Source organism: Trichosurus vulpecula, chromosome 4, assembly GCF_011100635.1.
Source record: "Trichosurus vulpecula isolate mTriVul1 chromosome 4, mTriVul1.pri, whole genome shotgun sequence".
Classification (NCBI taxonomy): Eukaryota; Metazoa; Chordata; class Mammalia; order Diprotodontia; family Phalangeridae; genus Trichosurus; species Trichosurus vulpecula.
The window spans coordinates 81,702,163-81,728,429 of NC_050576.1; the positions used below are offsets into that span (position 1 = coordinate 81,702,163).

Consider the following 26,267-nt stretch of genomic DNA (forward strand, 5'->3'; position numbering starts at 1 on the left):
TTCTTCTAATTGCTCTAGGAAACTCTCAGAATCCATAATTGCTGAAAAATGCTAGCCTGCACTGGGAATTCCCTATACTAGTAACATTTCAGGTCCAGCCCGTCCCTTTGTTTACCATTGAAATCCCTTTACAATTTGGCCACAGCATATCTTAGCTGACTGATTTTCACATTATTTCCAGTCATGCACTCCAAATCCCAACAAACTGCCCTACTTGCCATCCCATCTCCTGTCTCCACTGCTGTACATAGGAATATCCCTTGTGCCTGAATTGTATGCTCTTCTCAATTCTACCTCTTAGACTTCCTAGTTTCCTTCAAAGCTCAGCTCAAATAACACATCCCACATGAAGCTTTTCTTGATGTCTCAAGCTGTTAGTGTCTCCCCAGTTGCTCTGTATTTAATTTGCTATTGTACCTAGCAAAATGTAATCTTCTTTAAGGGTACAGGCTGTTTCTGTTTGTCTTTGTATCAACGGAGCTTGGCACAGTGCCTCTGCCACTTGCTAAGTGCATCATAAATATTTTCTTGTTGGTTGGCTGACTGATTGACTTCTATATTAATGACCTATTATCTTTTGTGGATAATTAAATTGCAAGACCCCTGAGGTCAAGGACTTTATTTATATGTGTATATCCCTCCACCTCTAGCAGAGTGTTTTGTACATAGGAACCAGTCAATAAATGTGTTAAATCCAATTTGAAAACTTAGTTCTTTTTTCTTTTTTTGGAGGCAATTGGGGTTAAGTGACTGCCCCAGGGTCACACAGCTAATTGTCTAAGACTGGATTTGAACTCAGGTCCTCCTGACTCCAGGGCCAGTGCTCTATCCACTGCACTACCTAGTTGCCCCTTAGAAAACTCATTTCTTAGAAATACCTCTCATCCCAGTCACTAGTGTTTCAGTGGCACATATCAGGGAATCATAGAATTAAAGAATTTCAGAGTAGGAAGAGAATCCAGTGGCTCTCCAAGTTGATCATATCCAAACAAGAATTCCCACTACAATATACCCAACAAGTATTCATCCAGATTCTACTTGAAGACATCCAGTGAGGAATACTGTACCATTTGCTGCATCAGCACATTCCCCTTTTGGGGTAGTTTGATTATTAGGATGCTTTTTCCTGAGGTCAAGCCTAAATCTGCCTCTTTTGAAGGGATCTCCCATCCCTTGCTCCTTACTCTTGGGTGAACAAATCTACTTCTCTTCTGTAAGATGGGCCTTCAGATACTTGAAGGAAGCAATCAGATTCTCTCTGAGCCTTTCTTTATCAAAGCTAACCAGTTCGAGTGCCTTCACCAGTCTTCATACAGCATGGATTCAAGGCCCTTCGCCATCTTGGCAACCCTGTTACAGACTTTCTACAACTTATTAATATCCTTTCAAAATGTCCTCAGAAATTAACACAATATTCTTTAAGTGGTCTTACCAAGGAAGGTACTCTCATTTCTCTAATTCTGGAAGTTAGACCTCTCTTAATGCAGCCATAATCACACTTGCTTTTTGGTTGACATATCACACTGCTGACTCACATTGAGTTTACTCAAACTAAAACCCCCAGTTTGTTTTCATGCAAACTGCTATTTTGTCATTCCTTTCCTATTCTGTTGCTGTGAAATTGATTTCTTGGACCCATGTTGAATTTTACCTTTATTCCTATTATATTTGATCTTATTACTTTCAGGCTATCATTTTATCCTGTTGCAGTCTTCTTGTGTTCTGTCACCCAATATGTTATTCCAGCTTTGTATAATCCACAAATCAAAGTTATTAATGTATATATTTACCAGCACAGGACCACTGACAGATCTCTTGAACACTCTATTAAAACCCTCCCCTTTAATTGGTAGTGGTCCATTAATGACTCTTCTTTAGACATAATCATTTAAGCATTTACTAACCTACCCAAATGTATTATTATCTACCTCACATCTTCCTATCATGTCCACAAGAATATTATTAGAAACTCTGTCAAATGTTTTACTCAAGACATCTTAACATACTGTGACTGTCCAGAAAGTATCTGGAATGTACTCTCCCTTGGAATTTCTAGTTTTCTTTATGATTCTGCTCATGTGGTCCCTTCTACATGAAGCCTTTCCTGATCCCTCCCTCCACCTCTCACCCAGCTATAAGTCTTCTCACCAACAAAAATTAATCTTGTATTTATTTTGTATGTACTTATTTACATACATGTTGGCTTTCCTGACGAAATGTAAGCTTTTTGAAGTCAGAGACTATTTAATTCTGCTGTGTCCCCAGCATCTAGCTGCGCAAAGCAGACTATTAGTAAATGTTTGTTGATTGTTTGATATAGGGAGAATTCTTCTGATCTGCTAGTCTAGCAAAAGCCAAGATTGCTGGCTTTTAGTGATCCTTGCTGGCTTTTAGTAATCATTGCCTCACTATCTAAATACTTTTGAACCACCCATTTAATAAATGTTTTCTACAATTTTACCAGAAATAGTAATTAAGTTCCCCAGCCTATATTTTTCACTCTTGCTTCTTCCTTTTTTAAAAAAAATTGTGACATTTTTCCTGCTCCAACCACCTGGTAACACATTCCACACTGTCCAAAATGTTTAAAAATCACAGAGACCAGTAATCACATCTGCCAATTTTTTTCAGGCCCTTTGGATGTAGTTCATGTAGGCTTTGTGACTTGAGATCATTGAAGGAAGCTAGCTACTCTTTTCTAACACCTCATTTATCTTTAGTTTCAAGTCCCTGTTGACTCTTTTTGTTCTTTTCTTTCCAGTGCAAAACAAAACAAAATAGCAGCAAAGTAAGCATTTAGATATTCAACCTTTTCACCATCATCCATTATCTTTATCCCAATATATGTAAGACATTAGTCATCTTTTCTTTGATCCTTCTCCTATCCTCAATATAGCTTTAAAAACCACGTAAAACACCTTTTTGTATCCTTTGTTATCAGATATAATACTCTCTTAAAATTTAGTGTGTTTTAAATATGCATCTAAAGTGTTCCTTTCTCTCCATAGTACCACCCAGTTTTCAAAAACTCTGGGAAATTGGAAATATGCTGGATACCGGCCGAAGTGGCGAAGCCAAAGATGTGATAATCAACAATCCCATTTCTCTTTACTGTGAAACAAATGCTGTTCCTCCTCCCACTCTTACGTGGTTTAAAGATGGTTATCCTTTGACTTCTAGTGATAAAGTCCTAATATTACCAGGTAACAGTTGTTAGAGATCATGTAAGAATCTGAATGTCTGTCGTACTGATTCACCTTTATTTATTAGATGTGTTGGATTGATAAGCTTCTTAGTGGGGTTATTAGATGCTATGTATACCCATGTAGAGTCTGGGCAGTCAGAATTAAGATCAAGAATTGAACTAGTTGTTGAAGGATGTTGACTAAATTTCCTTCTGGCTCTACTTTCAGGCTACTCTATTCACTTATTTGTGTCTTTATTACTCTAGAAATATAATGAGATGATCAGACTTACTTCTTCATATTATTAATTGCAAATTTTGAAAGGAATTTGAAAATTATTACTAACCAGTTCAAAGACAGCAAGCATCAATTCTAGGTAACAAAGAATATTATTTCCAATATTTCATTTCCTGCATGTTTCCTTGGTTAAAAGTCAGAATACAAACATTCACAAATTGGATTTACTTTATGCAAAGTTGTCATTAGCAATTTTGTCACCCAAGGTAGGCAAACGCAAAATGTGGCAAATAGAAAAGGCACTCTGAAATCAAATTTTTAAGAAAAATTCACTTGAGGAAAACCTGGTACCCAAAGCACTGTTGGGGAATGAGAGATAATGTTTTATATCACTATTTCTCTTAACTTGATGCTGCCTCTTTCTGACTTTCCCTATCTCCACGTTCCCCAAAAGAGGAGAAGCAAAAATTAGCCCCTCTATCAGGAAGTGATAGAGATCCTGGTGTCTTATCGATAAAAACCACATTGTCTTTTAGCTTCCTATTTTAATTAATTATGCTTGCTAATCATGTGCCACAATCAGTTGTTTCTGTTCTACTGAAAAAGTATAAATGCTGTCAAAGCCCTTTAAAATTTGGTGCCTTTGAAGAAAGCCCACATCACCCATCATAGTTACAGTTCTGACTATGTGCATACTGGCTTTTTAATATTGGTATTTTTTGTAAGTTTACCATCTTAGAGGGGGTTTCTTGTATATCACCAACTGGTCCTTTTGTCATTTGCTCTGTTGGCAGGAAGAGTGGAAGCTTTCCAATGCATACTGGTTGTTTAGCAAGATGAGTACTATCACTGTCATCCAGTATCTTTACAGAGAAATAAAGTATTGGTTGAAATTGTTGTTGATGGAGATTTTTAGGTTAATTGGGCATTAAGACTCAATTCATAGTTGAGAAAAGAACACTGAAAAAATCTTTACTGTAATTACCTGGCGTAAAAACTTAACTAAACACACAGATTTGGGAGAATGAGACATTATGAAATAGTTTCTAACTTCAGAACATGTTTTTGTTGTTATTTTTGTTTTTGTTTTTTCCTCAGGAGGACGAGTGTTACAGATTCCCCGGGCCCAAGTGGAAGATGCTGGTCGATACACTTGTGTTGCTGTGAATGAGGCTGGAGAAGATTCCCTTCAGTATGACATCCGTGTGCTCTGTAAGTTTTTCGTACCATTCCTTTTTCTGGCATGGAGGAAAGAATACTGAGTCAAGAATCAGAGGACCTGAATTCAAATTCTAGCTTTGCCATTTACTACCTGTGTGACCTTGGGCAAGTCACTTAATCTTTCTAGGCCTCACTTTTCTCATCTATAAAAGGCCCTTACTCTTGATGGTCTCTGAGGTCTCTACTAACTCTAAATCCTATGGTGCTTTGATTCTATGATCCTGTCTTTGAGAGTACTACTGTCAGTCAATAAATACTCAAGTGCCTGCTGAGTACCATGCACCAAGTGCTGAGGATAAAAAGAACTGGAAAAGGTAGTCCTTGTTTTCAAGGAGCTCAGTCTAATGGGGGAAAATAAAAATATGTAAACAACTAAAAAGGGATGGAGGGAGGAAGAGGGTACCCAGCTTGATGAAGTCCTGCAGTCTGGTAGGAAATTATGAAGTTACTACCCTGGGCCCTGTCCTTAAATAGATAATCTGGAAGGAACTTTTTGCTGTCCAAACATCCTGTTCTTCAGTCAGAGGGATGGACGGGCCCCAGAGATGAGGTTACTGAGGAGGTGTGAGTTTCTGAGTTGAAGTGATCTCACAGGAAGAGTGTCATTAACTCAGGTCTTCAGATATGGCTATATGAAACCAAACCAGTGGTTTGAGTGAATTTTTCACTCACCCTTTTGACTTTGACACTTCAGTTTATTATGCACACAAAATAAATTACTCATTTTGCATGCATTTAGTACTATAATGTAAAGCAAAGGAACACAAATTAGGGGCCCAGGGGCCAAATTTAGCACACCATGTGCAGTTTTGAACTAAGAATGTTTTTTTTACATTTTAGATACAATAAAACTTTAATTTAAAATGTAATAACTCATTCTTAACTCACTGGTTGGATTTAGCCCATGGGCCACAACAGTTTGGAGCCCTGATCTAAAGAATATTATAAGCAATATAAATTTTAATATTGTGTATTTTCAGCCCAACAGAGTATGTTGATATTCTGTTTATTTTTGTCCTACATCATTCATTATTCTTGCCAAGATTTTGCCATATCATTTGTATATCACAAAGGCAGTCTACTGTCTGCCAAGGATAAATACTGTAAACAATGAAAGCTTGCAAACAAATTAAATAATTATTGTTTGATTTTTTAAAAAGTATTTTCACTCTACAAAAGAATTCAACATGGGTTTTCTTTTAATAGCTAGCTTCCCTAGTATATTTACCACATAATCCTCTTTGCCAAAAAAACCTGAAATATACAAACTTTCCAAGAATGTCTGTTTAAAGTAAGGGTAATAATTTACAACTCAATTTTATAGTACCATTTTAACTGAGTGTTATATTTCAGTAACACTTAGAAATTAGTTTGGAAATAGCATTGAAAAGTTCTGAATTTCTGTAGGATTAGAAACAAACCTAGGCTAATGTAGTTGTCCGTAGAGATTTATATCCTGCTCCACTGACATATGATTGTAAGTGCTTTGGGGATATGGAGTAAAATCCCTACCCAGTAGTTAAGCCTCAATAAAAATCTAGGCACCTTTGGATTTAAAGTCTGACTGGTAGTCTATATTCTCTCGTCTGAGAGTTTGTGTACACATGTATAATTTCTTTTTCTCAAAAATCACATAGAATTGCTCTAAACCTGCCCAAGAACTAGAATATTTGAAAAAGACTTGCCTTCCCATTGTTAAAATCTTTATTGCACTCTCCTATTAGTACCACCATCCATTAAAGGAGCTGACATTGATTTACCTGAAGAGGTCACTGTGCTGGTCAACAAGACTGCGCTGATGGAATGTATGTCAAGTGGCAATCCAGTACCAAGCAATTCCTGGCAAAAGGATGGACAGTCCTTAGTAGAAGATGACCGCCATATATTTCTATCCAATGGGAGAACTTTACAGGTAAAAGACAATTGCTACCAAGCAGGAGAACTTTACAAGGAAAAGGGAACTACCTCACTTGGAAATTACATGTCATTTGTTTCTATTTGCACTACTGGAAATCATAAAGGAATTTGACACACTTGAGGTTTGCTAGAATGCTACCTTCAGGTTCTATATCACATGAGAGGAAAATATCATATTACAATGATATTTTTAGTAACAAAGCCCTTGAATCCTAAGGTAGACATACTAGATCAAGATAATATATAAAATATAAACCCTTTGGAGACAGATGTATATTTTCTCTTTAAAAACAAAAGTGTCTTGAACATAGTGGTGGTTAGTAAAAGTCTATAGAATTAACCCAATTTTGCTTTTGAAAAATTGGAAGTGTTATGCCAAGGTTCCACTGAACTCTGAGGAACATTGCTATAGATTCCAAATTCTGTAGTCCACATTTGTCTTTGTCCACATCATTATTTTCAGAAATACTGTGTCCATTTACATTTGGCACTTAGAGAAATTAACTAGCCCCACTGAGGCACCACTGAATGTGTTATTTAGGAGTTTAACATATTAACATGGCCTGAAACCTTTAGCATATCATTAAAAATGCCTAACATATACCTTGGGAGTTGTTGTCACATGAGGGGTATCAAGTTCAGTACCTGAAAATTGCTTTGAATTCTTAAACCATCCTCTAAAATCCCAAATCGATAACCCCTTTACCTAGTGCAGGGAACAGAGTCCTAGAAATCTATGTATACAGAAGCTTCTACATGGAAAGATACCTCGGGTGAAACTAGTCACAGATGGGATCTTCTTTCCTAAAATTAAACAACAACAATAGATACCTAACTGTTCACAGAATTAATGTGATCTGGATGACCTGCAGAAGCCTTTTTCTCCTCCTTTACAGAGGCTAGTGGTACAGTGATTACTGGACCTGGGTTCAGGAAGGCCTGAGTTCAAATCTAGCCTCAGACACTTACTAACTCTAGGCAAGTTACTTTTCCCCTTTTTGATTCAGTTTCCTCAACTGTAAAGTGGAGATAATAATAGCACCTGCCTCACAGGATTGTTGTGAGGATCCAAGAGGTAATGCTTGTTTAAGTCCCTGGCAATAGATAGTAGGCGCTATATAAATGTTCACATCCCCCATGTTCTTATGATAATAACTGGAAAGGAAAGGTACTGGTCAGTCTTGAAAACGTTACGTTGAAGGCAAATATTGAACATGTGCTTATGTTATATCCTCCTAAATTATTTCATTTGGAGTATCTTCTTTTTCCTTAGATACTAAATTCCCAAATAGCAGATATTGGAAGGTATGTGTGTGTTGCAGAGAACATAGCTGGAAGTACCAAAAAATATTTTAACCTAAATGTACATGGTAAGATATCACTTCTAAAATACCTCCTACTTTATGCTTGGCAAATCAGGAAAACCATGTTTCTGAATTTTTGGAACTGTGTTTTTATCCCATGATCTTCATGTTAGTGTCTCTCCCTTTTTCTTTATCCCTTTTTGATATGAATACCCTCAATAATGCTGTTTCCCATCCAACTAGCAGGCGATACAGATTTCACATCTCACAGGCAGGGTAGGCACTTGCCTGTTGTGTCAATAGCTCAAGAGAAAGTGGTTATTCCTTTGCAAATATACCCATGACCAGGATTGAAATCCCGAAGGCTACAAAATGAGTTTGATATTAGTTCATGGGTTCTAAAATCATAAAATGCAATGTTAACTCCTGCTTATAAGTTTTCTCCGTACTACTGCAGCATAGCAGTAGCAGTGGACTCCCTGGAATGTGGTATAAATGATGATGGAACTGGAGAAATATGCCCCCAGATCATTATTCTTGGGATAAATTAGGATAGCTTCATTTATACTCAAGTGAGATAGTATTTGAGTGCAATAGCATTGCAAAAAGCTTATCAAATTGGCCAAATTTACTATAAAGTATGCAGGAGAGTATGGAGACAGGTAACTGATGAGTCTCTAAGTAGAATGTAATAGCTCCACAGTGATGATCTCTCTATGTTTCTTGCCCATGATTTTCTTGTATAACTATGGTGGATCTATGCCATGGCCTGGATACAGACTTAAGCAAAGAAAGAGTGTATGGGTTGATATGACATGTCACAGATTGAACCTAGGGCTGCACAGCCTAGCTGTAGAGAAAGAATATATAGTAGCAAATTATATGCTTTGGGAGCTGTTATATTCTTTATGCACTTGGTTACTATTTAGTATTCTGTTAGTAATAAAAAGACAAAGGAAAGTATAAGAAAAACTTGTTTCTGTGTAGCAGTTTCTTTTGGATTTTAAAATTAGGGCTCTCTAGATCATTGCTTATAATGTTTTTTAAAAAATAAATAACCTCCCACCCAAATATAAGATGGTTAAAATAGAAACTAGCTTCTGAATTTTAGTGAATAGTAGTTTGGGGGAAATTTTATCTGGCAAAGGATTTCTATTAAGCATGATAGAAATTTATTTTGGGTAAGCATACAGGATGGAGCGGCTAAGTGGTGCAGTGGATAGAGCACTGGGCTTCGAATCTGGAAGATTCATCTTCATGAGTTGAAATACAGCCTCAGACATTGTGTGATCCTGAGATACTAGCTATGTGACCCTGGCCAAGTCACTTAACCCCATTTGCCTCAGTTCTTCATCTGTAAAATGAGCTGGAGAAGGAAACGGAAAACCACTCTAGTGTCTTTGCCAAGAAAACCCCAAAATGGGGTCACAAAGGGTTGGACACAGCTGAAAACAACTGAACAACAACAACAAAGGCATACATGGGAGAATTTTGTACCTGTAAATTTGGAATTTTATTTTAAACATATTTGAGATCTTTTGGTTAAGCATGGCATTTAATTTGGAAGGTAAAATTTATTTTTGCTTTTTCTAGGATCGATCTATTTGGCCAGCCAGTAGGCATAGGGAGAAGGATCTAGATTAGGTGGCTTTGAATGATAGGTAATGAAGAGAGTCTAAAAACTTACTTTTTAACTTTGAAGGTTAGAATTTCAAAAATATGACCTTTTTCTTTAACCATCCAGTGATATCTCTAATCCCTTATTACCAATTAGGAAGAACTGAATTATCTACCTGTACGTTTTAAAATTCCTATTTAAATGGGAAAAAAATTAACTCCCCTAAAACTATACCTTCTCTTAGCTACTGAAGAATAATGAATTTTCTGGTTGGTTTGAGGTCTTTTACTTTGATTTCACCTTTGAGGTCCATTTTATTATTGTTCAACAAACTTATTGTGTTAAAAAGAATTTGGCAACTAATCTTGAAACCATTTTTCTTAAATTATATGCAAGTATAGCTTAGTGTCCTCTAGGCTTTGTATCACACTCAGAGTACACAGAGACAGTTAATAAGTGTTTACTAAGTGAATGAATAAATGGCTTACTGACACCATGGAGTCATAAAGTTATGTAGTTCTTTCATTCTAGGAATGGAGAAAAAGGAATTTTGAATGAAGATATAGGGGAAGAATGAACATCTGCAGGAAAGAAACAAAAAGATTATATAACTCTGTACCTTGACAACAGCCTTAAACAAAGTCAGTTTCTCAATATAAATACTCTGTAGCATAGTTCTGTTTAGCTTTAGAAATTCTTGTCCTCCCTTGCTATTGGGGAAGAATTATTCCTGCCAAACCCCCATGTAGGAAAAAAGCTGCAGACGAAATTGGTGGAGGCATTAGAGGATTCTAAATAGGAAGGATGACAGCTGGATTGGTTTTCATCACGCAATTTCTAGATCCCCGCAGAAACCAGTGGACCAGTTCCTAAATACAAACAATGTGCTTTCTTTGGTGCTTTGGCAACATATGGTGGCTGAACTTGTGGGGGGAAATTGGGGAGTACTTACTGCTGACATTGTTGGATGAAATTTTTAATGTATTTACTGTTGTAGTTCCTCCAAGTATCATTGGTACTAATTCTGAAAATCTGACTGTGGTGGTGAATAATTTCATCTCTTTGGCCTGTGAGGCCACTGGTTTTCCACCTCCTGATCTCAGCTGGCTCAAGAATGGAAAATCCATCAGCTTGAGCACTAATGCTCTCATTGTGCCTGGTAAGGAAGCTATTTTTCTGATAACCTGGGGAAAACTTTCTCCCCTTCTATTCATCTTAACAAGAATGAAAATTTAACACACTGCTTTTTAAATTCTTGATGATCTCCACTTAAAAAAATTAAATCGAATAACTTTTCTAAACCCATAGTAGGTATCTTAATGGATAATGTGCTAGACATGTTCAAATCCCAGCTCAGACAGTTACTGGCTGTGTGACTTTGGGCAAGCCACTCCACCTAATGTCTTCTTCAGTTCCTTCATCTCTAAAACGGAGATAGTAAATAGCACTTACCTCTTAAAGTAGTGGAGGGGATAAAATTATACAGTGAAAAGCAAACCTTATGTATAAATTCTAGCTTGCTGTAGTAATAACAAAAACTTTCATTTATATAGCAATTTTTACTTTTTCTTACTTTGGTAGGAGAGGTGGCATATTAGAGTGGATAGAGTAGGTAGCAAATAGAATTGGTTTTGGAACCAGGACAACCTGGGTTAAGGAAACAAATCTAACATATTACCTGTGTGATCCTAGGTAAGTTATGTAACTTCTCAACTCTCTAGACAACTCTAAAAGTCTAAGTTCCTGAGAAGGTGCCAATAATTTCTTGGGAGTTCCATATACAAAGTCACAGATACAATCCTTGTCCCTTCTTACTATTGTGGTTTTCAAATCTGAGAATTGAACTGCATTTAACTTCTTATGAAAATGATAGAAAAGTAGGCAGTGATTTTATTGAATGAGCCTTTTAATTACAATATATTTACAATATTAAAATGTTACAATATAGAATAAGAAAAAGGTGAGGTGTATTTTAAAATGTTTCAAAGAATTTGAAAATCAACTTGGGAGACGAGGAAGATCATTTTAAAAAGGTATTGTTCTTTGGTTTGTAGGCAACATTGCATTAAAAAAATTAAATTGTATCGAACTTCAGATATGCAATGCCTTGTCACATCACTGAACTCTTGGTGGGGAAGAGTATATGGAGCAGGGAAGGAATAGCATGAGACCCAAATGTTAGAACTTGGTCACTTGATACCTTCTTCTTCACTTCATGGTCAATTTTAGCTTCAAGATCCAAGTGTGATTTTTGAAAGGTTTGATCAATTACTGGCATTTCCAAGTTGACTAGATTTTTTTAAAAAGGCAGTATATTTGATCAACACTAATAAGATTAAAGTTGGGAAACAAGATTGTTGGGAAACAAGATCCTTAGGGTTGCAGACTACTTTATACTGAATTTGCTATCTGCGGAGCCCCTTCCTCTATGTGAGTAGACTAAGGCAAAGATTTAAACTCAATATTTATTTTAAAAAATTTTTAGAAAATTATAATTACTTGTTGCTCATCAGTACTTAAATTATATAGTTCAGATTTCTCTCCATCATATAAGAAAGAAAATCCTGTGCATTATGTCACTTATAGGTGAGGTGATAATGGAAATAAGAAGATAATAGAGAATTCCTTCCTTTTAATCGTTAAAACCCTTCTTTGTCTATTATAACTTAAAAATGGGTCACTTAAAAATGCCTACCAGATTGATCCTTGTACTGTCTTTGATTTTTTTTTCCTTCTGATACAATTCAGGTGGCAGAAGTCTTCAAATTATACGGGCCAAAATTTCTGATGGTGGGGAATACACATGTATAGCAGTGAACCAAGCTGGTGAAAGCAAGAAAAAAATTTCCCTGACTGTCTATGGTCTGTTTTCACTGTACTCCAAAAATTTATCCATTGTTGAATCTATAAGGAAGTTTTTCATCCAAATTAATTTTAAAACTTTGCTTTTTTGTCTTCCTTCAGTTCCCCCAAGCATTAAGGATCGTGGCAGTGAATCTGTTTCTATAATTAATGTACGAGAAGGATCTCCAGTGTCATTGGAGTGTGAGTCAAATGCTGTTCCACCTCCAGTCATAACCTGGTATAAGAATGGGCGAATGATCATGGAATCTGCTAACTTGGAGATTTTAGGTGATGGACAAATGCTACACATCAAGGGGGCTGAGGTACATTGTTCTCCTCTGCATGGCATTTCTTGTTGGAATGAAGGAAGGGAAAGTGGTGGCCACGTGATCCTTTTCTATAATGAATATAATTTTCATAAAAGCAGAGTAGCATTGTCAGATAACTTGGGTTCTGGATCAAGCTCTGTCATTGACTTGAGTACTTTGGACCCCAGTTTCTTCATCTATACAATTAGAAGATTAGATAGAGAGCTGTCTAAAGGAATTATCCACACCTATGAGATCACAGATTTATTCAAGTATGATTCTATTCTTCTGTTGCTTTGGTGTTGTAACTTCGAAGCCCTTTAACTTGAATAAATTTGTTTCTCACAGAAAATAGATTTGGCAATTGAAACAGAATAAAGCCTGGATCTTTTAAAGCATAAAATATCTCTAAATTATACCATACACAATGTGATCATTCATAACTGAATGGAAAACATTAAACAATTATTTTTTGTTATTTTTAGGTGTCTGACACAGGCCAATATGTATGTAGAGCTATAAATGTAGCAGGGCAAGATGATAAAAATTTCCATCTTAGTGTTTATGGTAAGTATCTGTATTGAATTACTATTTTTTCTAAGATATGAATAAAAAGACAGTTTTGCTGAAATTAATGCAGTGAACACATACATTATATAATACTTCTTTGTCATTATAGTACCACCTAGGATAGAAGGACCCCAAGAAGAGGAGGTTGTTGAGACTGTCAGTAATCCTGTGACTCTTGCATGTGATGCTACTGGAATCCCTCCACCTACACTGGTATGGTTGAAGAACAGAAAGCCAATAGGTAATATAACTGTGAACACTAAACTTTGTTTGCTTTTACTTAGATTGACAGACAAAATTGCAAATTTTCAGTGTTAATGCATAAAACTTATCCCCACAGAATTTCACAGTTTTAGATTGAGCCTGCTACTCTAGCCTTTCAGGATCTCTCCTTCCCAGTTTTTGTCACTGATAAATTTGATGACCACACCTTGATTCAAGATTATGCCTTCCTCTCACAGTAATAATTAACTTTGACAGTTGCCCACCCTTGATGTATATAAAGGTAACAAATGATAATCTCAATGTGATTACTCCTAATACCAGTGCAAACTGAAGATTGCACTATCAACACTCTGTCATCTGATGCATATTATCATCATTTGTGTGAAGCCTACTCAACTTCATAGAATCTCCAGAGGTTAAATTCCCTTTATTGCCTTCAAAAACCCAGGTGTTAGTGTATGTATAAATACATATATGTGCTGCAGTAATTATCATTATTAACCAATTCATCAACTTGTATACTTACCAGTTAATCAACCAACTAACCAATATTTCTTAAATGTATTACAAGGGGGGAAAGTTTGACATATTACCTCAATGAATTATAGAATTTTAGTGTTAGAAGGAACTTAGCAGGCACTTGGACCAAACAAAACCTGAAAGGAATCCCCAGTATAATATATCCAACATTGGTCATGCAGTTTGTATTTGAAAACTTTCATTAAGGGCAAACCCTCTACTTCCAAAGTTATCCCGTTCCACTCTTGGACAGTTCTAATTATTAGGAAAAATTTCCCAACATTTCCTAAATTGGTCTTTTTGAAACTTCTGCTCATTGCTCCTGGTTCTGTCTTCTAGCACCAAGTCTTATAGCTCTTCCACATGTCAGGTACTTAAACATAACTGTCTTTTCTACACTGCATCTTTTCCCCTTCAGGTAATAAACATCTCTAATTCTTTCTACCAATCTTCTTATACCATAGACTCAAAACCCTTCATAATCCAGATTGACCTTTTCTGAACATTCCAGCTTATCAATATCCTTGTTTAAACTGTGGGGCCCAGAACTGAACACCATATTCCAAATGTGACCTTACCAGAGCAGAGTGCAGATCTATTATCTTCTTATTCCTGAAAGTTTTGTACATCTTAATTCAGCCCAACTTTGTATTGAATTTTTTGAATGCCACATCACACTGCTCACTCATGTTTACAGTACTTTATGCCACTAAAACCATTAGACCTTTTTCCCATAAACTTCTATTATACCAATTCCTCTCCCATCTGGCATTTGAAAGGTTGATTTAAAAAACCAAATATAAGACATTATATTTATTCCCATTCAATTGGATCATATTAAATTTAGCCCAGTGATCTAGCCCATCAGGATCCTTTTTGGAACCAAACACTGTCATCCATGTACTAATCTTCCCTCTCAACTTTGTGTCATCTGCAAATTTGACCAGCAAACCTTTATCCAAGTTACTGATAAAAGTGATAAATAGCACAAATCCAATCAAAGATTCCTGATAAACTTCTCTAGAGATGATTCACCAAATTAACACTGAACTAATAATGACAATTCTTTGAGTCTGCATTCAACTAGTTCTGAATTCATCTAATTGAATTATAACCTAGTTCATATGCCTTCAACTTTTCCATAAGAACAGTATTAGATACTCTACCAAATGCATTATTTAAAAAAATAAAGGGCAATTTCTTCATAAATGGCTCTTTGTAATCCCTACTTCTTTTTCTTGGTTTTCACTAACCATTTCTTTAATGGTTCCTTTTAGAATTTTCTCCAGGAATTCGAGTTGAGTTCACTGGCCCATAGATTGTAAGCTCTTTTCTCTCCTTTTATGAAAATCAAGACATTTGGCCTTTTCCAGTCCAGCAATGTGTTTTCCATTTTCCCATGCTTCTTTGAGTATCACTAATACTGACTTATAAATCAGCATCTACCATCTCCTTCAGTACACAAGGCTGTAGTACATCTGGTCCAGGTGACTTGAACTCATCAAAGGCAAGTAGATCCTTTCCTGCAATATCCTTCCTTATCTTGGATATCAAATCTCTATCACCCATTTTTGTCTGTCACTGCCATGCTCATGCTCATTCTCTTTGAGAAAACAAATGAAATAAGAATAGCTGTGCCTTCACTTTGAATTAAATGATTATAACTGATAATGAACAATGGTTCTGTGCCTTCTTTGATCATCCACTGTCTTATCTTGGCTTTTAAAAAAAGCTAACCCTTTTTGTTGTTGCCCTTAGCTTTTTTCACTAGTCTCAACTCATCCTGGGCTTTAGTACTTCTAACATTATTTTAATAGAAAGATGCCGAACTGTGATGTGCATCCTTTGTTGCCTGACCTTGCTTTCATCTTGTTTACATATCTTTTAAAAATCTGAGTTGGATAATGAGCTCTAACTTAGAAGGTGATTAATCTACATCAGTCTCTTCAAGCAACTCCTGTTTTTCCTCATTGGGATTGTTTCCTTTTGTTTCTAAAGAATCTTTCTTGACAGTTTTCTATCTCTCCAAGAATAATTCCTCATATAGAATTTTACTTCATAGTATCCTGCATACCTTTCCTCCAAACCCTTTGAAACCCCTTTGCTATCCCAAAATTTAGGGTGCACAACCAAGATTCCCTATCACAAATTCTAGGAAGAAGTAGTCATTCCCTCTGTCTCAGTGTTTCCATCATTTTCACCCTAGAAATGTATTGTAGAAAGTCAGAAGCAGAATAAGATATCCCCTTATTGGTTCTTTCACCTTTTGAAGGAGAAGGGAAAAGGAATAAGTATTTATTAAGTTCCTAATACCTGCCAGCCACTGTTCTAAGAATTATTTATTTATTATTAATTATTAAGAATTAATTATTTATTATTTAATCCTCATGACAACCCTATGAACTAGATGCTTTTATTATTTCCATTTTATAATTGAAGAAACTGAAGCCAAAAGAGGTGAAGTGACTTGCCCAGGGTCATGAAGCTAATAAGCATCTGTGACCTAATTTGAACTCAGGGCTTCCTGACCCTAGGAAGGATGAAATTATCAATAAATCAAGTCACAAAATTTTTACAGCTTTTCTCCTTTGGGCAGAGAGAGCTCTCCAACAGAAATCTGGATAAAGGCTCCTTTATTACCACGTAATGCATCTGTGTTGCCAGGTTTCTCTGACTCCTCTTATACTCCCTCCTTCTATTCCGGTGGTCTCTGATGACAAAATCGCTTCTGTTTCTTCCTCCTTTTACCTTCTCCTACATGCTTTTTGCTGTGCTTTGTACTTCTGATTTCTAGAGTTCCTCACGTGAATATGCCTCCTTAATATGCAATTCTACCAACTCCACTTCTTACCCAGCCTTTTTTGTGAATAAAATTTACCCACCCATAGCCATATTTAAGTCATGTGCTTGATCCCACCAAATCTCAGTGTTACCAAGCAGTCAAATTTGCATCTTTCAGTTAGGATGTCTAGTTTCTCTTGTAGCCTAAACTACAGACATTTTTATATAGACATTTAAGACCATTGGTTTTGCTACTGATTCCTTTCTTGGATTTTTGTTTCCTAGGAACTTATGGGTGTCTCAAGTCACATTCTTCTTCCTTCATTGTAGTACTTCTCTGTGGGGGCTAATTCGGTAGCAGAAAAAATATGCATTTTCTCCTTTCTCCATTCTTTTCAGTTTAATACCCTCTTGATTTGACTTGCAAGACCATAGGCAAATACATTCTTACCAGCTGTTGTTAGGCATACTCCATCCCTGAGTAGAATCTGTAACCTCTGTAATTTAAGCCATTGTCCAGAATTCCAGAAGTCACACTGTTGTAGCATATACATATATATATATGTATATATATATATTTCCATATACATGCGCAATGATCCATTCACGTAGAAAGTTGCAATATACAGTACACCTTTAGCTATCAGTAAGAGATAATTGTTATACTCAATTTTAAAATTAAATATTGTCAGATGATGATGCTATAGATAATATTTCCCAAATTTCAAAGATTGTAGATCAAATATCCATACCATATATGCAAGCTTCTTATGGGCAGAAAACATACCTTATTTATCTCTGTCTTCCCTTAAGCCTATCATATCACATCCAATGTAGCTAATTAATGAATGTTTGTTGAATGATGAAGGAAAAATATAATATTGAGGTTATTTTTAGTAAGTCTAAATTATGATTTAAAATGAGCAGAAAAACATTTTACCTAATTTAAAAGAAGAAATCCTTAAGAATAGAAAATAACTTTAAATTAATAAATAATTTGTAATTTACAAAGGAATCTATGATACTTTAATCTATCCCACTGATTTCTTTTTTTAATAGACTAGGTCTCCCTATCTTGCTTAGACTGAAATTCAGTGTCTTCTAACAGGCTAAGTCCTATTCTGATTAGCATGGGAGCTGTGAACTACTTTGTTTCCAACTTGGGACAATTTGCCCCTTCTTATGCAATTTGGTGGCTCCCTCTTCCTTGTAGTTGACCATACTGATGCTAAACTTACTGCAGACACTCAGTTGGTTTAATCTACCGTTCAGAACTCCTGAGCTCAAGGATGTTACCAGCCTGAGCCTCTCTAGTAGTGGGGAATATAGGAATATATCACCATGTCTGGCTATTGATTATTTTAAAAAATACTTTTAGCCTCTAATAAATAATTTTGACAATTAATTACTGCTTTACAATGTAATTTGAGATCTGGTTAAAACAATCTCATTTCATTTATTTTTTTATTATTCCCTTTTAAGTTCTTGAACTTTTGTTTTTTCAAATGAATTTTATTAGTATTTTGTCTAGTTTTATAAAGTATACCCCCTTGTAGTTTGACATTTCAATAAGTATTGGTTATTTAGTATTTCTACTCACTTTTATTAACTTGGATAATTTATATTTTTGTAGGTATTCTTCTACTTTCTTTAAATTCTCAATGTTTCTAGCATACAAATGTTGCTACAATAGTTATTAATAATTCTCTCTTCATTTTTTATTTTGGCAGTTTCGTTAAACTTTTAAAAGTTAACAAATGGTTTACCAATTTTGTTATTTTTAAACTAGTTTTTTGTTTTGTTAAACATTTACTTTTCAATAAGGCAACATTTTGTAGAAGAACGCTGCACTTGGATCTGTAAGAGCTGTATTAGGTCTTTATCATATATTCTGTCACAGCAGTCATCATTTAATTTTGAAAGTTATTTAATCTTTTTCAGCATTACTTTTCTACAAAATGGAGTCATTAATACACTATCAGGCTCACCAGATTATTATGCAGATCAATTGAGAAGATATATTTGAAATTACTTCATAACCATAAAATAGTATTTTACTGATCTGTTTTATTTTACTGATCTAGTCTGTTAAAGTTAAGGTAGAATAAAATTGATATGTTACGGCAGGTAGATGATATAATATCACACATATACTGTAAATGAGATTTTAAATCACTTCTTTGGAATGTTTCCATGTTTGTATAAGTCCTTTTTCAAGAAAACCCAATAGTATGAAATTCAGACTTATAAAGATTAAAGGGTGAAAGAATTCATTACCAGGTTCCTTTAAATTTCTACATTTACAATAGTGTTCTTTCTCTTAAAGCTAAAGTATACTTTTCAAGAATACTACTATATGGAGGAAAATGAATTGTTCTATATTTTAAGTGTTACAGTACTGTGGGAAATTATAGTAATTTCTCATTACAAAAAGAACAGATTATCATGTTTTTTAAAAAACAATTTATGTATCCATAGAAAATTCTGATTCACTTGAGATCCATGTTTTATCCGGTGGAAGCAAGCTACAGATTGCACGGTCTCAACATTCAGACAGTGGAACATATACTTGTATTGCATCAAATACAGAAGGAAAAGCTCAGAAAAATTACCTTCTTTCCATTCAAGGTATGTGTTGGTACACTGGATACAAATAAGGTTATTTTTCATTAACAACAAGAAATAGGCCTAACATTAAAGTAAATTTGCAAATGGTCCAAAATATAGTTACATCATGAAAAAGCTCTTATTTCATAACATTTTCATTAACTCTTTCCATATTTACCAGTATCAAAGTAATCTGTTTCTCATAGCTGTTCAGTGTCCATTATTGTGGAAAGTGTTTGTTGAAATTGTCACCTGCACACAAAATCAATGTTTTTAAACTATCCTGATTTTTTAATCCTGAATGTAATTAGTTCTGGTTCTATTATAACTTGCAGGGTTTCTATAACCTGTCATTTTATAATCTGAGCTCATAGGAGATAAACTTTTTAAAGCTCTTAGCATAAGCGAAACAGAAGAGGACACTTTATAACTGCTCCATCTGAAACTTGACTCAGTATTGTGCTCCACTTATATCCTGCTCCCACAATTCCCAGCCATGGACTGTCATGGCTTCTATCAAAAGAATTGGACAGTACTTTGTTGCCTTCACTCCAATACATCTAAGTATCCTGATGGATATCCTAGACCCAAGAGGAGGTGAAAGAGACACACGCTAGAATTAACAACTCTTTCCCTCCTGAAATCCCACTCCTCTGACAGAAAGGGACATGAGACAAAATAAAAGTAAAGCTATGGACGCTGAAGAGAGGGAAGAGAAGTCAGTAGAGGTTCACTTTTCTCTTTTCATTTCCTGTATCCTTGGCGCTTTGGGGGCATATAGGAGAAAGAACCCTGGAGAGGATTTTCCAGGAACACTTGCCTAGTTTAGGATTAAGGAGTCAAGATGTGAACAGGCTGTCCATATGGCATCCTGGAAGTAACTGTTAGACCCCAACACTCTTCGATTCCCAAGGCCTGCTGGACAAGTGTCAGACCTTCAGGATGGTGAGGAGGGTGTATGGTTTATATGCTCATATTACACTGACACCCTTTCCGTGAAGTGTATCTTATAAATTTGTATCAGATTTTTAAAATGGTAGTTTAAGTATATAATCTCTAAGTTTTCTTCCAGGTCTAAAGTTCTGTGTATATGTCTAAACACAGATATCAAGTAGTTTAATGTTTTGGAGGCAGTCATTCTCATTGATGAAAGTTATAACTATTTCTCCAAAGTTCCTCCAAATATTGTTGGTTCTGAGATGCCAAGTGAAGTCAGTGTCCTTCTGGGAGAAAATATTCATTTGGTCTGCAATGCCAATGGAATTCCAAGACCTGTTGTACAGTGGCTGAAAAATGGAAAACCCATAACCAGTGGTGAAATGGAAAGAATACGGTATGTTTAAATGTGAACTTTGGAATTAACCTTAGTACGCAAATAATGTTTTTCAAAATTGTGCATTAAGTAGTAATGGAAAAAGAACTATACTTGGGTTTAAGTCCTGGCACCAACATTTAGTAATTCAGGGTAAATCATTTTAATCCTTCTGACCTCAGATTCCACATCTTTAAAATAAGGATTTTATTATTTCCACAACCTGAATATTGCATGACACACTATAGACCACTATAAATATTAACTTCTATTTTTATAATTGCACATTGTAAATTATTCTATACATACAACATCTTATGTATTAACTGCTTAGAATGTTACATAATGGTCATCTTTTTCAATATACGCTTATTTTAAAATTTGTAGAGTGATTTTACTGGTTTCTGGTGAACTGTATCAGAAGTTGAACGAACTTTATAGCTTCTAGAACATCAGTAAAGATGATGGCTTGTCTCCACATTTTTACCCTTTTGTCTTTAAATTCATTTTTTTCACAAGATAAAAGATAAATTTCAAGAAACATGACTTAGTAAATGCTCCTCAGATAAATGACATCAAAGTTATAGGCCCTACTAAGTTTGGTATGAGGAAAAAAAAATAGTCTTTTTCCTTAAAAAAAAAGTCATTAATTTGACCTGTCTTTATTTCATCCTTTCTAATTTGTTTGTTTCAAGCAAATTGCAGCTTTGCCATCTACCTTCTTAGAAATGATGTAGGAACCTAAAGCAACCATATTTGCCATATACTACTCCAATCTCTCAACAGACAGTCAATATAGATGAACAAAATACACTAAAATGTTCCTTAAACTAATACCCTGGTAGTTCATTTTAATACTGTTGTCAGACTGTGAGCCACGATACAATATTATAGGCAAAACAGTGAAACAGATGTTTCTTTGATACTTCTAATAATAAACCATGAGGCATACTCTTGACTTAATTCAACAGACTTAATTAATATGAAAAAGGAACAACTATTTTACTTAGTAAAATGTATCATTTAAAGTTGGTTATTTTCCCACTTTTCTTTTTAACTGAATTATTTTGAATAATATCAACAAGCATTTATTAAGTACTCATATGCTAGGCACTGTTCTAAACACTGGGAATACAAAGAAAGTCAAAAACATGTCTCTGCCATGTAGGAGCCTACATTACAATGGGAAAGACAACATCCAAATAAATATATAGATAAAGGCTATGTATGTTATTAAAAAAAAAGGTAATCTCAGAAAGACAGAATGAGTTGGAAAGGGAAGGAGAAAGGGACAGGGAGGGCTTGGAAAGGCCTCCTAAAGGGAGTGGTACTCTTGAGTTGAGTCTTCAAGGAGGCCAATGAAGTCAGGAGTTGGAAGTGAGGTGGGAGAGAATTTTGGGTATGGGGGACAGCCAACTAAAAATCTCCAGATTTGGAAGAAGGAACAGCAAGAAAGAGAGTGAAGCTGAAGCATAGAGTCTCTGGAGGGAATTAAGATACAAGAAAACTAGAAAAGTAGGAAGGGACCAGATTGAGAGGAGTTTTAAATGCCAACATATTTCATATTTGGTGCTGAAAGTAATTGGCAGCTAGTGGAGTTCACTGTGGGGAGAGGAGCAATAGAGTCAGACACCTGAGCTGGGAAAATCATTTTGTCAGCTGAGTGGAGGATGGATTGGAGTGGGGAGAGACTTGGAGCAGTGAGATCAATTAGGAGACGAAGTAGTACAGATGAAAGGTGATAAAGGCCTATACCAGTGGGGAGAGAAGGAGATGTACAGGAGACATTGTTAAAGGAGAAACAAAATCTGGCAAGTGACTGGATGTGAGATTACTACAAGTCAGGAGTTAAAGATGACTATGTTGCAAACCTGGCTGACTGGTAGAAAGGCTGGGCTCTAGACAGTAACAGAAAATTTGGGAAGAGGACAGTGTTTGGGTGGAATGATAAGGCATTCTCTTTGAAACATGTTGAGTTTACTAAGTATTTACTACATGCCAAGCACTGTGCTAAGTGCTCATAATACAACTACATTAGCAAAGACAGTATACTATCTCAAGGAAATTATATTTTAATGGGGAAATTGAAACAAATTGTTGGCCAAGAAAACACTTAGGAAAGTTACTGGGATGATGAATGGGGTTATCAGGGAGTAAATTGATACACCCTATCCAAGAACACTTGCAGAGTTGATTTGTTCATGGCTCAAAAATTGGAGAGAGGTGGGAGAAAGGCATGATGGATGGTCAAGGGGACTAAGGAGGAAGTGGCTGGAGAGGAAGGAATGAAACAATAGAGGTCTGAGACTTTCCTAAAATAGAGGTTCAGGAGAGGCCTAGGAATACTGCTACCCACCTAACAATCAACATGTATTTCTTGAGAAAATGAAAAAAAAGGATGCAAAAAAGTGTAAGACAGACATGATTCATACTCAAATGAAATTTGCTGTCTTTCACATTCTTTATGATATGTTATCTTCCTATGATTTTTTTTAAATCATTCTATATGTAACATTATATATTTATTTGTTGTTCTATCCTATGTACTAGTTTGTAGAGAAAAGCAAAATGGTTCTTTGAGTCAATTATCTAAATCAATCATTCAATTACAGGGAACTACCACGTGGTTTCATCTCACCTCACTTTGATTGTTAATGGTCAGACTTTCTGTTAAATACTAAACATTTATTTTGAAAAACAACATATCAAATTAAATAATCTATATTAAAGTGCTTTGTGAATTTTATTTCACTTGTTAATAATAATGAATAATACTTGATAATAATAATGAAAACATTGGCATAAATACAGCCCGTAGATTTGTAATGTGACAATAATATTAGAATTCTCACTAATCTTCTATTTTAATGAAAGAATAGACTATAAGAACTAATCTTCTATTTTACTGAAAGAATAGATCATAATAACAGCTATAAGTGAACTAGGAATATCAATGAATCATTTAAGAGTTGAGAGAAGCAATCTGAAGTCACTGCAATCAAAATTATATTTATTTTTAAACTTCGCTAAATAAATTCGTAAGCAGTTTTACTTGGTGAAAATCATTTAACATTGGTAAGTAAAAATAACTGTTTCAGAGTATATGTATTACTAAATTATACAATATATTACACTAAAATGCTTTAAAAATTTATTTTGTCTAGTAATGTAACTTACCCAGTGGAAAAAAAATACCCACATGTTCCACAGAATTCTTTTATTACACGGATGAGCTGTGTGAATTATATGATATTAAAAATATTATTCCAAGCCTAAATTTAATATTCAATTATTTGGATGTTTCACTGTTGAAATATTTCCATAAATTTTCATTGCAGAACTTTTCATTTAGTTCAAAGATTGTGTTAAGATCCGCAAATGTAATATTCTGAGTAAGAAAAATTAACTTTGCTTCTGAGTTAGCTGTCAAATTTGATTCACTTACTTTTCCTTTTGAAATGTGAAGATTAAGATTTGCAATACTGAAGCCCAAGACATCAGATTTTTAGTTATGTGTGTAGAATTCACAACAATTTTATGATATATGACTAGTGGGATCATAGATTTAGAACTAGTAAGAATGTTAGAAGTCATCTAGTATAACCCCTTCATTTTACAATCAAGGAAACAAGTTCTGTGACTTGGCTAACATCATTCAGATACTAACAGAGCTGGAATTCTAACCCAATTCCTCTTCAAATACAGCATTTCTTTTTACCACTGCACCACATTTCCCTCTAGGACTTCTAGAAGAAGAGACATAAGAAACAACTTAGAGTATAATGAAAGGAAATGATCGATTTATGATGGGAAGGGATGTTTAAGAACACAATAATTACCTTTTAAAACTACAAGAAGAGTTAGTTTTCCAGATCGTAGGACCACATAAATCAGCTCAGTACATTCTACCTATGACCTTTTCCATAGAGTGACTCCAGATGGCAGCACGCTAAACATTTTCGGAGCTCTTACATCTGACATGGGGAAATACACTTGTGTAGCTACTAATCCTGCAGGAGAAGAAGACCGAATTTTTAACTTGAATGTCTACGGTGAGTTTTAAATTGTGACACATTCAGTTCCAACATGTTATAGTTTTATTACCTTAGGAATACATCGAGAGAAATGAATATCCAACAGCAGGTTTTCTGGGAAAAATCCTCTCTGGTCAAAATGCCAGCACTGCTACCATTTGGGATGCATAACAGAAGGGTAAGTCTGTAATAGGGATAGTTTTGACTAGTCATTTTCATGGTTTTCTTCTTGTATTGCTGCAAACTATAGTTTCACCTGCAATTGTGGGTAATAAGGAGGAAGCAGAAAAGTTAATGGCCTTGTTGGATACTTCGATAAACATTGAATGTACAGCCACTGGAATTCCACCACCACAGATAAATTGGCTAAAGAATGGACTCCCTCTGCCTATCTCATCCCAAATCCGATTGCTGGCTGCAGGGCAAGTGATCAGGTCAGCTTTTTAAATATTATATTTTAAATGAATTTTATTATGTGTTTATGGACCTTTCCTTTAGATTCTAACCAAATTCTTTTATTGATATCTTTTGTTTTTACATTACTTTTACTTCCTTTATCCCTTCCCGCTTTCACTACCAAGCAACATCTCTGTATCTTAAATTAAAATAGAAGAAGAAAAAAAAGTTCTGTAAAACTGAGCATCGACCACGTTTTTAAATATATGCTATATCCCATACCCATAGCCCTTCATTCCTACAACAACAGTAAGGAGGTATATTTTTTTCAGCTCTCATCTGGGTCCCAATTTGGTCATTATAATTACACAGCATCCAGCTTCATTTTATTGTTATCATAGTTTGCATTGGTATAGTTGTTTTATATACTGTTTTCCTGGTTATATATTGTTTAATCTCATATCAGTTCATATAAGTCATCACATGCTTTTCTGAATTCTTTGTATTCACTTTTTCTGTGTATGGGATCTTTTTCCTGACAGATATCAAGTTCAAAAGATATAGAAATTCTAGTCACTTTTTAAAAAAATGAAATTCCAACTTGTTTAATAGAATGGTTGGACCAATTCATGGCTCCACATGCAAAGTTACTAATTCTTTGCTTTCTGCAGTCCCTCTAACAGTGACTTTAGTCATGTTTGTCCATCTGCTAGAGATGCATCTAACTAATTTTTTGATGAAGCTATATGATCCAAACACTGAACATTGTTTTGTTATCTTAAAAATATATTTGTTAAAAGTAATTACAGAAATGGATGTTCAGTTCCATTTCAACATCATATTATTAATGCATGTATATTAGTACAAATATTTTACATACATTCTAATCACACATTTAAAAAATGAAAAAGTAATATATGCGTGTTCAACGTCCACACTAATTATACCAATTCACAGCTCCACAAATTGTACAATAATGTGCCTATCTCCTTATATCCCCTCGACTATCCCAACTATCTTTTCCATCTTTTTCAATCTGCATCATAAGAAATAAAATCTGAGTGGCTTTAATTTGTATTTCTCTTACTATTAGTGATTTGGAATATATTTTCACATGGTCATATATAGTTTGCACTTCTTCTTTTGAAAACTTTTTGTTTATATCATTTGACCAATTATCTATTAGGAA

At 35.0% G+C, this 26,267-nt stretch overlaps 1 protein-coding gene across 1 annotated transcript in view; it reads left to right on the forward strand.

The window, feature by feature from the left end:
* HMCN1 (hemicentin 1) overlaps positions 1 to 26,267 on the forward strand; it is a 523,850-nt gene that overhangs the window by 384,136 nt on the left and 113,447 nt on the right. Inside the window, exons 54-66 of the mRNA XM_036757836.1 lie at positions 3,009 to 3,203; positions 4,521 to 4,634; positions 6,368 to 6,555; positions 7,834 to 7,930; positions 10,480 to 10,641; positions 12,231 to 12,344; positions 12,447 to 12,649; positions 13,120 to 13,201; positions 13,314 to 13,445; positions 19,208 to 19,357; positions 20,510 to 20,669; positions 24,576 to 24,700; positions 24,933 to 25,116. Of these exons, the coding sequence (XP_036613731.1) occupies positions 3,009 to 3,203; positions 4,521 to 4,634; positions 6,368 to 6,555; positions 7,834 to 7,930; positions 10,480 to 10,641; positions 12,231 to 12,344; positions 12,447 to 12,649; positions 13,120 to 13,201; positions 13,314 to 13,445; positions 19,208 to 19,357; positions 20,510 to 20,669; positions 24,576 to 24,700; positions 24,933 to 25,116 (1,906 nt within the window). The remainder of the gene's footprint in view (positions 1 to 3,008; positions 3,204 to 4,520; positions 4,635 to 6,367; positions 6,556 to 7,833; positions 7,931 to 10,479; positions 10,642 to 12,230; positions 12,345 to 12,446; positions 12,650 to 13,119; positions 13,202 to 13,313; positions 13,446 to 19,207; positions 19,358 to 20,509; positions 20,670 to 24,575; positions 24,701 to 24,932; positions 25,117 to 26,267) is intronic.